General features: G+C 47.8%; 2 protein-coding genes across 27 annotated transcripts in view; one reads left to right on the forward strand and one right to left on the reverse strand.

Moving 5' to 3' along the window:
• PLXNB2 (plexin B2) overlaps positions 1 to 2,512 on the reverse strand; it is a 251,026-nt gene extending 248,514 nt beyond the window's left edge. For 14 of the 26 annotated variants that reach the window (XM_040672252.2, XM_040672406.2, XM_040672271.2 and 11 more), the window contains exon 1: positions 2,471 to 2,512. The gene's annotated coding sequence lies outside the window, so the exon portion shown is untranslated. Of the gene's footprint in view, positions 1 to 1,025 lie in introns of all 26 variants that reach the window. The other 12 variants (XM_040672319.2, XM_040672328.2, XM_040672293.2 and 9 more) reach the window with 3 other exon arrangements.
• On the forward strand, positions 735 to 8,960 carry LOC121110877 (collagen alpha-1(III) chain-like). The gene is made up of 3 exons (XM_040672470.1): positions 735 to 999; positions 1,409 to 3,218; positions 8,664 to 8,960. The coding sequence occupies exons 1-2, from the start codon at positions 735 to 737 to the stop codon at positions 3,190 to 3,192; spliced, it is 2,049 nt and encodes a 682-aa protein (XP_040528404.1). The 3' UTR covers positions 3,193 to 3,218; positions 8,664 to 8,960.
• The last annotated feature ends 5,761 nt before the right edge of the window (positions 8,961 to 14,721 follow it).

Genomic DNA, 14,721 nt, shown 5'->3' on the forward strand with positions numbered 1-14,721 from the left:
CTGCCTCCAGCTGCTGGTCCCCACAGGGATCGATAGGAAAGTAGCTCAGCTGAGTCACATTTTCTAGGGAAAACACCATTTCCAAAGAACGTGAGTGCTATTGGTCTCCAGTTCTCGATCACACCCGATTTAGCTGACGCCAGCTGTCTGCCTTGTCCCTCTGCCAGCATGGGGATGAGCAGGAGGCTTCATGCTACCGGACTTCCCCACATTACGCTCTAGCATGAACAGCCATACAGCGCAGCTCACATTCGTGTGCCAGGCTGTAAACACTGGCACACTCGAGCTCCAATAGGAAACAAGGCTGGATGGCAAAGTAACCTCTGGCAAAAGGACAGGATGAACAGCTGGATGCTTCAGCTCCTGGAGCACAAGTCAGAGTCACAAGCGTAGTTATTATGCCATCCTTCCCATGTTGTCAGCAATCCGGGAGTATCAGAGAAATCTGGTTAACAAAACTGCTATAGCTGCTTATCAAGAGCATCCAAAGCTTCAGGTGCATGTTTGGGCTTCACTTCACTACTAAAAGCAGCATCAAGTTTAGCTGGATCAACATCAGCTTTGCTCAGTTGTATCAGATCACTGTAAAAGCATTTTAAAAAGAGAAGTTTCTACTCTGCCTTCAGTCAGACTCGGTTCCCACCACGCTTGAGAACCACAAGTATTCAAGGCAGCGGGGACAAGCCACGCCAGGCTCGGAAGCAGACTTCCTCCCTTTTGTTTTGGCTGGAAGCATGCTCTGTTCTGGCCTTTCCACGGCAGGCGGCAGCCCCCGCACCAGAGCATGCAGGATCCCAGGAGGACGGGTACGGAGCGCCGAGCTCACTCCCAGGAGCACAGGGAATGGGTCACCAAGCAGCTCTGCCCACAGCCAGTATGCAGCCCTGCTCCCCCCAAAGCCGGTTACGTACTGCAAGATCTGGAAAGGCAGGAGAGAGAACTTCCAGCCCAGCTTTGGGGCCGATACCCCTAGGAAAGGAAAGCCCGAGGTGATGCCAGGTACATGCCAGCAGCCCATTACTTACCGACCCCAGCTTCCTTCTAGATTCCATTGTAATGAGAACATAAATAGCAGAACAAGCATATATCGCTCTTGAATGAATTACCTATTGAGAGTTCCCTCTGGTGTTCAATAAGTTAATCATCACATTCAAGGTAACAACGTTAGCTACAAAGGCACCAAGTTCCTCCACAAACAAGTTTTCATTCCACGGCGAGCGCAGCAAAAGGGACGGGACCGCAGCCTTGCAACACACCGACAACAAAGGCGATGCTCGTCCCAATTGGGCACCAAAAACTTGCGGTTCACGCTCTGTATATTCACCCCGAGTCTGACTAAGGCAGGAAGAACCCCGGTTATTTATTTATTCCCGGTGCCTTCTGTCTCTGGGTGGCACCGCCACTGCAGCCTCCCAGAAGACAAAGTCACACGCGCAGGTACAGCCCATCGCAACGGGGAACGGCAGAGGTGTTGTGCACTGCCCCAATAACTACGCTTTGAGTCACGACAGTTTCGGGCCGACGCTTTCGTTCACCGTCACGAACCGGGAGCAAAGTGCAGTATATCTCATTAACAGTTCGGAAAGAAAGTTTAAAGGTGCCTCCGCAAAGAGACACAAACAAAACGCAGCTGAGCTCCCGAGCCGGAGCCGGCGGTGCGAGGGGCGGAACGCGGAGCCGGGGCCGGTCCGCACCGAGCGGGCGGCGAACCCGGGGCTGCCCGGCACCGGGCGTTGCGAAACTCGGGTGGAGAGAGGGTGTTCGGCGGGCACCGGGACAACCGCAGCCGTCAGCGGGGAGCGGCAGCGGGGGACCGCAGCGCCCGCACGGAGGCGGAGGAACCACGCCGGGAGCGCGGAGCCGCGGTTCGGGAGCCCCGTAACCAACCCCGGCCGGGGCGCGAGCAGCGCCGGCCCCGTCCCTGCCCGTCCCTCCGCCCTACCCGCGGCGGAGAAGGGGGAAGTTGCAGCGCCCGCGATCGGCGGCTGCAGGAGGGGGCAGAACGGGCAGCTCGCGCCCGACCCGGCGCGGAGCGGCAGGGAAGGGGCTGCGTTACCTTCAACAGGTGCAGGCGCCGGCGGAGGCAGCCCGCGGCGCGGACCCTCGGCGCGGAGGCGGCTCCCGACAGCCCGGGGCGGGCGGTGGCGCTGGGCGGAGGCGCTCCGGCAGCCCCCCGGCGGCCGCCCCTGCTCCCGGCGGGCCCCGCCGCCGCCTCGCCGGAGTCAGCGCGGAGGCGGCAGCGGCTGCGGCCACCTCGGAGAGAGAAGGAAGGGAGGGAGGGAAGGAGGGAGGAGAGAGAGACAGAAAGAGAGAGGGAGGGAGAGAGGGAGGGGAGGCAGCGAGAGAGCAGAGAGAAGCGCCCCGAGAGGGATCGATCGATCGTCACATGGCGGTCGCGATCCGCCGCCGCCCCCCGACAGCCGAAGCCTACGGCGGGGAGCCGGAGAAAAGCTGCGAGGAGGGGACACACCTGTAGGCGCAGCACATATCCGCTGTGAGCACAATGCGAGACAGGAAACTGAAAAAACAGCCCAGGGAAGGAGAGAGGCTCCCGTTCGTCCCTCCTTCCCTCGCTCCCTCCCTCCCTCCGTCCTCCTCCTCCTCCTCCTCCTCCTGCTCTCTCCACCCCCTGCCCCTGGTCAGGCTCCGCTGTCTCCTGCAGGCAGAACCAGGCGGAGGGCCGGCGGGAGGAAGCAGCCGCACTTTCTCCCTTTCCCTTCCCCTCTTCCCATTGTTCCGCCCGCCGGCCAGGCGCGGCCAGGGGGCTCCCCCGCGGGGCCGGGAGCTGCCGAGAGCTTCGAGCCGCTGCCGAGCGCAGCGCCGCAGGGAGCCGGGACCGGACCGGGCCGGGCCGGGCCGTGCCGTGGTCGCCGCTCCGGTGCCGGGAGCCGAGCGCCGGGCTGCCGCGGGGCCGGGAGCAGGGAGCTGGGAGCAGGGAGCAGGGCGGCGATCCTGCCGGGGCCGTGCCTGGCGGCGGGGCTGTGGGGGGTCTCTTTGCTTTTCCGTGGCCTTGGGGTACCCGGCGCGTTCCGGCGCTGTGTCGGAGATGCTCCTGAATGCGTAGGAACAGTAATTGCCGCCTCTCGTCCTCAGAGCAGGGAGAACTGCTGCGGGGCTCCCGAGTTCCCCTCTCTCCCTGTCCCGTCGTTGGGAGCCCGGCGTATGTCACAGGCAACGTCTGTAGTGAACTGAAAATACCGTGGGTTTATCCCGCTCAGGTAAACGCTGCGCGACCACAGTTTCTGAAGGTCTTTTCTCCCTCTTAGGCACTTCTCCTTTCCTCCCCCAGAAACGCACAAACGAGAGCCCGTGTGTAAGCTCATTGCTTCGTTGCTTCAGCATTAAGATCCGCTCTGCACTCAGCTGTCAAGTTTGTCTTGACTCTGAGTAACGTAGGGATGGTCTATCGTAAAAGAGGGATGCTTTAGGGAGACGGCTCACATGAGCTTTAGATAAATGTTTGGACTTGGCCGGTGGCTTTCCATCAGTCAGATGTGGAGCAAGGAGGTGCAGGGAGTAATTAATGAGCCACCGTTGGCACTCAAAGCGCAGCCTCATTAAATGCTGTGTGCGTTGGGCTTCCTGTTGAAATAACAGGAGCGAGCTGGTCAGAGCCGTGCTTCTCACATGGCACGTGGGAAGCTGCTGGGGAGGTGTCATCGCTCCTCAGAACAGCAATGCAAAACAAAACCCAGCTCCGAGGGTAGAAAGCAGTAGGCTGCTGGAAGAGATGCTAACATGGGTGGTGTGCTGTTACAACAAGGTGAGACCATCCCACTGCCGCGATGCTCTGCCCGTGTTCTGCTTGGAGGCTGGGTCCTGCCAGCCTGGCCCAGCTTTTTGCCAGGCATCAGAAGGCTCTGAGCCCTGCCTGTTGGCATTCCCTCTCCTTGCCTGCCGGACTGAGTCACCGTAAGGTGAGAAGGAACAGCTCTGGCACCCTGCTGGAGCCTTTCAGAAGGTCTGGATCCCTCACGTCGTACTTCTTTGCTTGCTGGAAGAAAGCAGGGGAGTCTGAGGAGAAGGGAGATGGGACCTCCTGAGGAAAACTGGGTTAGTCGCATCCCACAAGCCCTGGGAGGGATCCAGGACAGAGGAACTTGTGGGCTGCTAATGGGCTTGGTAAGACCTCACTTTCCAGCCTGCTTTTTCAATGTCTGGGCTTATGGCCAGGCTGTGCCCAAACTTTTGGCAGCACGCCCTGGCATTACCGGCCGGGCAGCTCTCTGTGCGCCCTTGCTGTGGCTCCCTGCCTCCCAACACTCTCTGCCCCTGAGCCTTGGCCGGGGGCCCTACCGCCTGCCCCCACCCTGCCTGCTCCAGACCCAACACTCTGCTCCCCGCTCAGGGCAGGCCCACACCTGCCACCCCCACTGGCTGCCGTCCACGCAGCAGTGCTCGCTGTGCTGCTCTGCCTTGTGATGGGGGTACCCAGGCCCGGCCTAGGCCTCAGCCACCTCCCAGTGCTCTGCATGGCTCCCTCTGGCTGGAACGCTTCCCTGTGGCCACTGTTGGCTGTGTTTCTCAGAAACATGCCTGTGGACGCACATGGACAGAGCAGTGGTGACAGTTTATTTAATTCTGGGAGAGGAGCTGGTGGAGTGAAGCCATGCTAAATCCTCAGCCCATCCATAGTGATTATGTGCTGTGCATTCAACCTTGCTTGGTGTGACAGGGATTATAAAGCTGAACTTGAGCTTGAGGTGGCCACACAGCATCCCATCCCAGGGCGCTGTCTCCTTTGCTCAGCCTCTGTACCTTGCTTTTCTGCAGGGCACATGCAGCAGTGCTACAGCTGCAGAGGGGGCCACACTTCTACACAGATGTGTGTAGCAGAACTTCTATTATCCTGAAATGAAGCAGTGTGGCATCGCTCAGAGCTGGGCCTGCTTGTGGAGGAGCAGAGCGTTCGCAGAACAGTCTTCTGCCTCTTCTTTGTCCTGGAGACAGCATGCTGTCCTCTGGCCCCACAGCCAGGCACATTGCTTGCTCAGTTCCCCAGGTGTGTGGTACAGGGAGTAACTCCCCAGTCAGCCCAGAGAAACTGCTGCACAAGAAAAACTGCTGTTTGCTGCTGAAAAACTGTTCCCTCCTCACTAAAAAAAAAAAAAATTAAAAAGATCAAATCCTAAACACAGAAATGCTTAGGAAAGGGCAACAAGTGATTGAATGATTAACAGCTTCCCAGCATTTTGGCAATCTTAACTATCAGTGACACTTACACATACACAGCATGCAGACCGAGGGGGAAAGCCCTGCCTTGTCATTCCTTTTTAAGGACAGCGATAACCTGGCTGCATGTGAATAGGACGCTGCTCCAGATTCCAATTTCCTATTTATTTCCTCTCTCTGCACTCCCTCTTTCTCTCCTCACCTTATTATCACCCATTCGTTGTTACGCACATCCTTCTGTTTTTCCTCTGCCTGTTGTTGTCCTTAACGCCGGATGCACCGTGTGTGCCTCTTTCCCGCTTCCTTTGCCAGAAGTGTCAGTTCTCAGTATTATCTGAGGCAAGGCCACACATCATACCGACCACACATAGTGCCAAAACCTTCAAGGCTCATAAAAAGCAGAATTTCCACCTGTCATTATTAAAAACACCTTGCAAGCAGCAGGACTGATGAAGCCTGGTTCCCTATGTCTTTGCATCTGACTCGCTCGTTGCCATAACCATGTGTCCTGTGTCTCCTTCATGTCCTGTGTGACATCTCTACTCCGTGGCAGGAGGGACCAGGGCAGCGAGCACACTGCCCAGCACAGCTGTCAACAGCTGCATTCCTTCCCCATTTCTCTGCTGGAAATTGAATTTGAATCACTGGTACTCTGACTCTATGAAACTTAATTATATGTGAGACTTGTACGTCTTTTATGCATTTGTTTGCAAGTAGGCAATGTGTTCTGACATTTTTATGAGGGTCTGATAGGCAGATAAACAGCCGGATGATTGATTATTGGCCTTTAGAAAGGAAGGTTGTTGTCTTGTGGCCATGGAGATAACCCAAGAGCAAACCAAACGGCTAAAAAAGAACCTCAGATCCTTTAAAGTGATGAAAATTGCACTTTGTGCAGAATATTTTGGTTGTATCTGTTCCCATATGTCAGAATGATATCATTACAGCTGGCCTCATTGTTGTAGTAGGCGAGATCACCTCATGATCTTGCTCATCTCAGCCGTCTTGTGAAGAGAGGGGAATGGAAAGAAAGGGGAGAGTGTTCCTCCTGATGGAAGCAATGCGGAAGCTGAGATTCAGGCTGGCTTTGCACCTTTGCTATTGCCATCCTTCATAATACTTTTGTATTGATGATGGAATGTGAAGAACTTGAGAAGTAGGACCCTATCTAAATGGTTTAAATCTTCCAATTAAGGTGTAAACCAGGGCTCTACCAGATTTTTTTCACCCTCCATCTGAGTGCAGAGCAGTCTGACATCTTCAGTCCTGCCAGGGCACTGCTTTGTCTTCCACCATCGACTGAAATGACCCAAATATACATATTAATATTTTCACAGTCCATAAATCATTCTGGGATCTACTTTTTGGGGGCTGAGAAGTGCCAGATACATCTAAGGTGTTATTATTAGAATTGTGAAATGTCACTGCAAACTTCCCGAGTTTCATGCCCTTTGCACCAAAGTGCTGTAGCAGATCAATTTGTATATATTTGCCTATTGCTTGTGGTTGATGAGTTTCTCAACGCCCATTTTTCAGCAATCCAGAAGAAGATCTTTAATGGTGAAATAACCCAGAGTTAATTGTAGGATTTCTTTCATGTTTACCTTTGGTTAACTTTGGACAATATACAAACCACATACAATGGAGTATACATATATATATATATTGTTATTTTCTAACTAGCCCTCACCCAGCAGATTTGCTTACCCCTGTGCAAAATGTTACCCAGCCAGAATTTTGCTTTTGTTTAATTTAGCAGACATTTTGCATAAACTTCGCTACAGATATAAATTACTGTAGAAAAGTATGAGATAGAAAAACAGCAGACCCTGGATAGGATTTCCATGTGGAATCTGCAGAAGGCCTTATATGGATGTGTGTAATATGTAGATGCATGTGCAAAACTATTAGATGTATTGGCTTTCTCAGTGGGAACTTGACATCCTGACACAGCCCTGGTTACACCAGGTTGCCTGTGAGCCCAGTTAGGAGATCCTTGGATAATGAAGAGGTTCATATGGGCAATGCTTGTATTTTTTTAATGCAACCTTGAAATTTCTGAGGAATTTATCTAAAAAGAAGCAAAAGATGGAAAGAAATTTTAGCAGAAAATCTAGTCAGCCAAATGATGCTAAAATGAAAATGAATGTAAAATGCTGATGAATGATGTTTAGCCCTGCCTTTTTTTCTCCTCCTTTTTTTAGAGTGAGTGCTCCCTGTTCAGTGCTCACTCACACACTTGTATGTATATACAAACCAGAAAGGCCAACATTTCCAACTTCAATGAGGGCAGCTGCCCTGCTACCTTCCAAGGACACTGCTCTGCTGTCACAATTACCATACATCGTAACCACAGCCTACACGTGATGCTACTGCTATTTCTGTAACTGTCTGGGGGACTGACCATTGGAATTAGCTACCTCTCATGTGTGCTGCTATAAATATCTCTATACTGTAGAAAAAAAATAATAGAAATTCATCCACTAATATCTAAACTAATTTTATTATGGAGGGATAGGCTGTGGGAAGACAATTACTACTAAGCGTTCATGATTACAGCGCTCTGTTCAGAAGTGGAAAATCAGAGTTAAGTATTTTATGCTGGAAATAATACAGCTTTTTACACTAGTATCCTCAGGTAGCAGGTAATTAATACTTTCAGAACACATATTGCAGATTTTTTGTGTTCATAATATTCAAGTGTATCTGGACTGTAGTAGTTAAGCATACGGCTGAAACGGTAGGAATTTAATGTGGTACAGCAAAGTTATAGAAGCATTTATTGCTTTAAAAGGTTCAGATCAATCAGAATTCATCAATGCCATCTCAGTCAAGATGATAGAAAAATAAAGTATTGAGTACTAACACAGAGTCTGCATTTTACCTTTTTATTCGTAGGAAGATTTCCAAGATAATGTAGGTATTTTAAATGACTAGCTGCGCTTCCATCATGTGATGGCAACTAATCAATAAATCATGTGTCGTTGTTGTGGCTCAGCATGTCAAATAGCTGCATTTCAGTGTCCATATTTACAGGTTTTGAGCAATTTTTTGTCGTTGTTGTTGTACATTTCTAGCTCATTAGGCCTGATTTTAAAAGTGGTTATTTTCACGTCAATAAAATTGGTAGAAAAATCACATCTTATCTGTTTCTGCCAAATGGAGGAGATGGAATGGGGTAATCAACGAGAAACTTCAGTTACTTAACATTGCTTGCTACCCCATGTGGGTTTACTAAAGCAGTTTCTCCTCATGGGCAATGTGAAAAATAAATACGCTGCATTTTGTGAGACACATCGGACGTTTTGATGCTCTTGGGAGACGGTAAAAGGATGAGTGCTTTCAAAAGCAGCTTTTGGCATGCATAAATCATGAGGTTTGTACTGAGGCCTGGGACATCCAACTCGAATGATTTTGGTTAGATATCAGCGTGAAGATGAACTAATAGTGTTTTGATTGCCCTGCTCATCTCCATTACTTTTGCCTTCCAGAATTCCAGAACCACATCGCTCTGCCATGAATGAATATTGACTCGTGAACAGGTGAGCCTGCTGATCAGCACACATCCAGACCTGTGGTTTAAGGACAGTGGCAAACAGCTGAAAAAGTATTAATTACTGTCACGGTCTTCCATTGACATTAACTGCATTTTGAATGCCTTCCCCAGTGTGCCCAAATACCTTAAGAAATGCTCTCAATGAAGGCACTCGGTTCAGCTCGGGCCCAGTCCAGAAAAAAACAGTGTTTGTCCTCAGAGGGAAATATTAAAAAGAAATGGCCAAAACACACTCACTGTCTCTTGTCTGGAGTAAACAGCCCTCGCTCATCAGGATATTGCAAAATCTCAATGTCGTCTTTGCATCGGTCTCAGAAATGCCTTCTTTCATGTTTGAGTCTATTAGATTATTTTATTCTGGACAATGACTCAGGACATAATAAGCCACATGTTTATCACAGCCATGTCAGATAGCTGGAACTCATGCTATCTGAAGTGAACTGTGGGGATTTGCGTAGGTTTCGGCAAGTACAAAACAGATGCTCTTCCCAGTGGCTCTGGTTTATGTATGTACAGGCAGTGAGTCTGTGCACATATTCCTTCCCTGGCTGCAGCATAAGCAAACCTCGATCTTCACTCCTGAAGAGATTAATCGTTCAGGCTGAGGCTGTATTTCACCCTTAATAATTCTTGTGGAAACTGTGCCCCTCTGGAACAAGGAACAAAACAAAGTCTGGCATAAAATTTGTGAGAGCTGAACAAAATTCAGCTGAACCAAACCAGCTGTTGAACTCTTTTGCACAGTGGCTCCAGTAAATTGGGAATATGATCACTTTTTAGGTAGTGCTGAGGTTTCTTTCCCTTCAAGAGAATTGTTATGGCATACATAAATTTCTATTCAGACTTCTTTTAAAAATCCCCAACATAAACCCTCTTTTAGGCAGACCTTGAGTCTTGAAAGTACCAGAGACATCCCAAAGTTTGCTCTGATATTAATTTTATGTAAAACATGATCTGATGCTGCAGCGAGGAATAAGACTGCAGAGCTCACAGTTCATACATGCTTGATGTGAGACACTCAAATGGCCTTGTTCTGCTTCTGGCCTTGTTGCGCTGCTGGCCTTGTCCTGCTGCTGGCCTTGTCTGTGTTGCTGGCCTTGTCCTCTTGCTGGGCTCCTGAGGAGCTGTGAAGCAGGAGGGAAGACCATAAGGCCCAGCCGCCACCAGGCTGTGCCCACTTGCCCAGCTCCTTGCACACACAAGCCCTTCTGGTTGCACCATCTGCTTTCTTGCTGCATAGTGTTTCTGCTGGGGCCATATCTATGGTGTGATGTGCATGGCAGTTCATAGGCCCAGAGGAACTGGAGTGGAAATCTGATCTATCTAGTCCTCAAAGCATTATCATCTACACCTCTAGGCAAATTGTGATGTGTTTGTCTGCCTTCTGAGTATCTCCACTGACTGAGGCCTGGGCATTTTATAGACCATCTATCTACTGATTAACTGTTACTTTAATCCTAGTAGCCTATCTGAACCTTCCCTATTCTTTATGCTTTCCAACCAGGGAGCTGAAAATGGGTATATTGTTCCTGGCTCCTTGCAAAAACACTCTCTATATATTTGAAGACTGATCATATCTTTTTTTCAGTATTTGTTTCTTTACACTTTTCCTCCCCCATTAAACGTCTCATGTAGGCAGTGCTTGCTAGGTCTCTGATTGTCTTCTGGACCTGCTTCATCCTCTAAAATGTGTTTTTAAACACCAGCCGTGATCCTTTGGCTGAGCCCTTACCAGCCTTGAATAGTGAGGAAAGATCACCTCAGGTGCTCTGAAAGTTGTACTGCTGTTTTATGAAATTTGGAAGTCTGAGCTAAGAGGGCTATGGGGAAATTGTGCACTGAAATGGAGGAGAAGTGAGCCATGCTGGCAAGAGAAAGGCAAAACTTTGAAGCTGTTGTTTTTGCTTTCTTAAGTATTGCAGTGCTTCCAGCAAAAGTAAAGCTTGGTATGATTAAATGACCAATGTCAATGTTATAGCACCCTGAAGATGTTTAGTCTTGCTGGAATTGTTTTGTTTTACATTTAAGCTTTTTTGTTGGTTTTGTTGTTGTTGTTTTCCTGTCTGAGGAGAACAAGCTTATAAAATTAAGTAGTAAAAATATCGTACACTAACTAGTACAGTAAGTGTCTGGGATGACAAACTCCACTCTCATTAGAGAAAATAACCAAACATACATGTGGAGTTTGATCCAGATGAAACTAGACTGATGGAATTAAGCCAAGTCCTGCTTAGCTGCTCAGTGCCCAAAGTAAAGTACCCTGCGAGTGCAACTGTATCCCAGCAGTGTGATTCCTGGAGCAGCTAACTCATACCAACAGCCTGCAGCCCATGCAGAGGGGCTTGTTAGGAAGCCGTGATCATCCAGACCTGTGCTAAAGCAGCAACCAGGGCTCATAGACAGCTGCTCCCATCTCCAAAATCTTCCCTCTGTAACTACACTGCATTACCTTTGGTGACTCTCTCAAGCAGTACTCTCAGCATGGTGCTACATGGCAGTGAGCACATGAATGCACAGAGTAGCAAATGATGATTAATGGACAGCTTGCCTCTCTGTTACACTCTGCTTTCCTTCACAAGATGTCCTTGATAATTAATACATCCAGGAGGGGTTTCACATTATGACTGAGCTATCTACACTTCTCTTTCCATGACTAATGGTCCTCTCCAATTCCCTTCCCTGCTGCTGGCCATGTAAGCCTCCAGCATCTCTTGGTCCAGCTCTGGCACACTTCAGAGGCCCTAGTGAGCCTGTCTGGGGAACTAGCCATGAGAAAATGACAAGAAAAGGTGATGTATTGTTTCTACTTCCCAAATCCATAACTATATTGCTCCTAGAGCTGATTCACCATGAGCTCAGAATGGTGCTAGCGGCAGCACATGGGTTAGAATGGGTGAGGGAGCTGGACATGGAGGCAGTGGCCCAGTAGATCAATCATGGGGTCAGACTTAGCATCCTTGCCAGCTCACCAGGTGTTTCATTTCTGTGTTTCTTCTGGAATCTGTGTTCTATTAGCAGTACCCGAGATTCAGCTCCTACCTTCCTCCCAAGGAAACAGGTTATCTGCACTTGAAACAGGTGGGAAGCTTAAGAATGAGAATACAACAAAAAAGACAATTCAATTTTAATTCTAACTTTCTTTAGAGAAAATACCGGGAAGACTTTTTTCTTCTTTGATCATCTATTTTTCTGTAAGAACAGCCAGTCCCAGAAGAGAAGTCAATGATGCAGCAGGAATATTCATGTATCGAGCCTTCTCCTTGCCAGCTATTGCCTATCGTTAGAGAATGGAGGCTGTGGGAGATCAACAGAGACTGGAAACCACAGGGCATAAGGGGTAGCCAGAGAATTACAGCTGACAAGCAGAGGTTTTGTAAGAGGCAAAATGTAAAGCTTTATTTCAGTTTTCCTTGTTAGGATGTTGTTAGGCTTCCTACAACAATGGCAAACCTGATGTTATCTAAGCAATATTGTATGACTGAGGGCTGAGTGAGGCTCTGTAAGGCATTAGAATCTCTCCCTACTGTTTTGCTTCTGATATTCATGAAATTTTGTCCTGCTATTCTACCAGAACAATCATTGTTTGAATAAAATAAAGAAGAACAACCAAACATTTGGCAAATACATTATTTTAATTGTAAATGTGGTAACTATTTGGAAATGTTGATATTTTCTGGCAAGAACAGTGCACACATGTAGGCTATTAGTCACCCAACACATTAGATATGCGTTATATATACTTCTTAAAATAGATCTGCTCAATGTTTAGAACTTTTGTCTTTTTTTATTCAATAAGTCTCCAAAACTGGAGCATATGGAGAAAGGAAGAGCATTTTTGACCTAACAGTGCAGTAGTTAGGTGGTACTTCAGTAGATAAGACTGTTAATAGCACTGTGTTCAAAATGGTTACTACTGTGAATCATAGCACTGTATTACAGGCATACGTAAAGTATTGCTGTAGAGCACATTTAAGTCTAGTTTGATAAGGAAGAACAGAAGGAAAAGTAACTCCATGTACTGCATCTACTCCAAAATCTTTTAGCAGTTTTTCTTTTTAAACAAACTTATTCTTACTTTTACTATGTTTTCTTAGGGAAATGTTTTCCTTATTTCTTAATTTCCCAGGGAGATAAGGCTTTTCCAATGAGGAATTTTTATCTGTTCCCCAAGACATATTTGGAACCATGACCCAATATCAGGTTTCATAGATATTAAAGTGCTGGAAATTTTGTAAGTCCAGGTAGAAGAAACCCAAGTTGGTGTCCTCATGAAGGAAAATGAGATTCCAGAGGCACTGTTCATCAATGAATGACTGAACCAGGAGATCTAGGTGGGCTTCAGGTATAGGAAAAGGTTCCAGTGCTGCTGATTGGTTTTGATAATTTTATTATCTTTCCTTCTGTGTGAAATGTCCCTATAATCAGGAAAGGGACTGTCTGTGAATTCCACAGGTTAAAAGAGAGAGATCCCTTCGTTTTTTAGCTGCTTTGGCAATTATTCACAACAGTACCGGCTCAAAACCAAAGTCTTTACTTTCTCTGACATGTTTGTAATATGTAACCTACTGAGAACTTCAGCATGCTTTGTCTTCTCTTGTGGCTGTTATAGAGTGGCTTCAGGTCTTGATCAGCGGTGTTTTCTTTGTGTTTTAACTCCATGCATATTGATAGCTCAAATGGGAGTATTTTCATAGGTTTAAGACAAAGCACATGTGTCAATATTGGCAGGGTCAGTTCCCAAGAGCTCGGTGTTTCTACCAACTAATGGAGCAGCTCTCTTAACACAGGTGAGGCTGGCCTGGGTACGCTGCAGAAGGCTTAATTCACACCGACAGCTCATGTTAACAGCTAAGTTTTCACATTGTTTCTTCGGTTTCACATTGTGCTTTGCTGGGTTCTGAATGCCTTTATTATGGGGCATGTTGACAATTACACACAAAAGCAATATTCATTGTCTTTCCAAAGTGTGCTCTGCAGCAGCCCAAACCAGGAAACCAAAGAAGAGAGCTCTTTAGGTGTGAAAAACATATCAATCTGTGCTAGTAGCAGATTTCAGCAGCCTCTCTGTCACATTCCCAAAGCCAGGGAAAGGAAGGCTCTTTCTTTCCTCCAAGAAAATTGCCCCCCTAATGTTACTCTCAGGCAGGGTGAGGAGAGTGAAGAGGAAATTAGTATTTCTTCTCTTTTTGTCATTTTGCACTCAAAGCCTGTTAGCAGCCAATGAAAGCAGTTGTGCTCCTGTTGGCTGGCTTCTTTGTGTATTAGGCAGAGGGAAATGACAGCCTGCTGTAAAGGAAGGGCCCTTTTCACCAGAAATATTGAAATCCCCTTATCATGGCCCTGAACAAGCAAGCAAGAAAACAGCAGCAGGAGACAGTGCGATGTGTCAGCAACAGAGGGGAGCAGCCATGGAACAGTTGATGTGAGAGCCCTTGTCCGGAAGCAGCATGGGGCTGTGCAGCTGCCAGCCTGGCCAGCTCAGCTCCAGCGAGGTATTTACACCTTGGGCAGAGTAAGAGAAGTGCTAAAAGAAAAACAAACAAACAAACATGAGAGAATCCTTAGACTCTGTTTATTAACAACGTGGTGCTTTATCTTCAAAGTGTTGTGCACAGTTAACCAACGCATTTGGCAAAAGCAGTAAATGGATAGCATTCATTATCACCCAGTCACTCTCTCACAACACAGATTTCAAGTGACAAAAAGGAGATGCACTTGAAGGCTTGGTAAGGAAGATTTTTAACCTAGCGTTTGAGCTGCCGCAACAGCATTTTGAACTCCTTCATCCCACTGTGTCCTTTCAGCCTCTGATTCATCAGGTGAGGATTACCCTCAGGGCAGAGAGGATATTTCGATGTCCTCTTATATCACGTTGAGATCTCCCATTAGGAGCTTGAAAGAAATCAGCTCACCTCATAGACAGACCTGATTACTCTTGGATGATTGTCATTGCTGCCAATCACTAGCAGACATGGTCAAAAACAAACATTTTA

Source organism: Gallus gallus, chromosome 1 (assembly GCF_016699485.2).
Source record: "Gallus gallus isolate bGalGal1 chromosome 1, bGalGal1.mat.broiler.GRCg7b, whole genome shotgun sequence".
In the NCBI taxonomy this organism is placed as follows: Eukaryota; Metazoa; Chordata; class Aves; order Galliformes; family Phasianidae; genus Gallus; species Gallus gallus.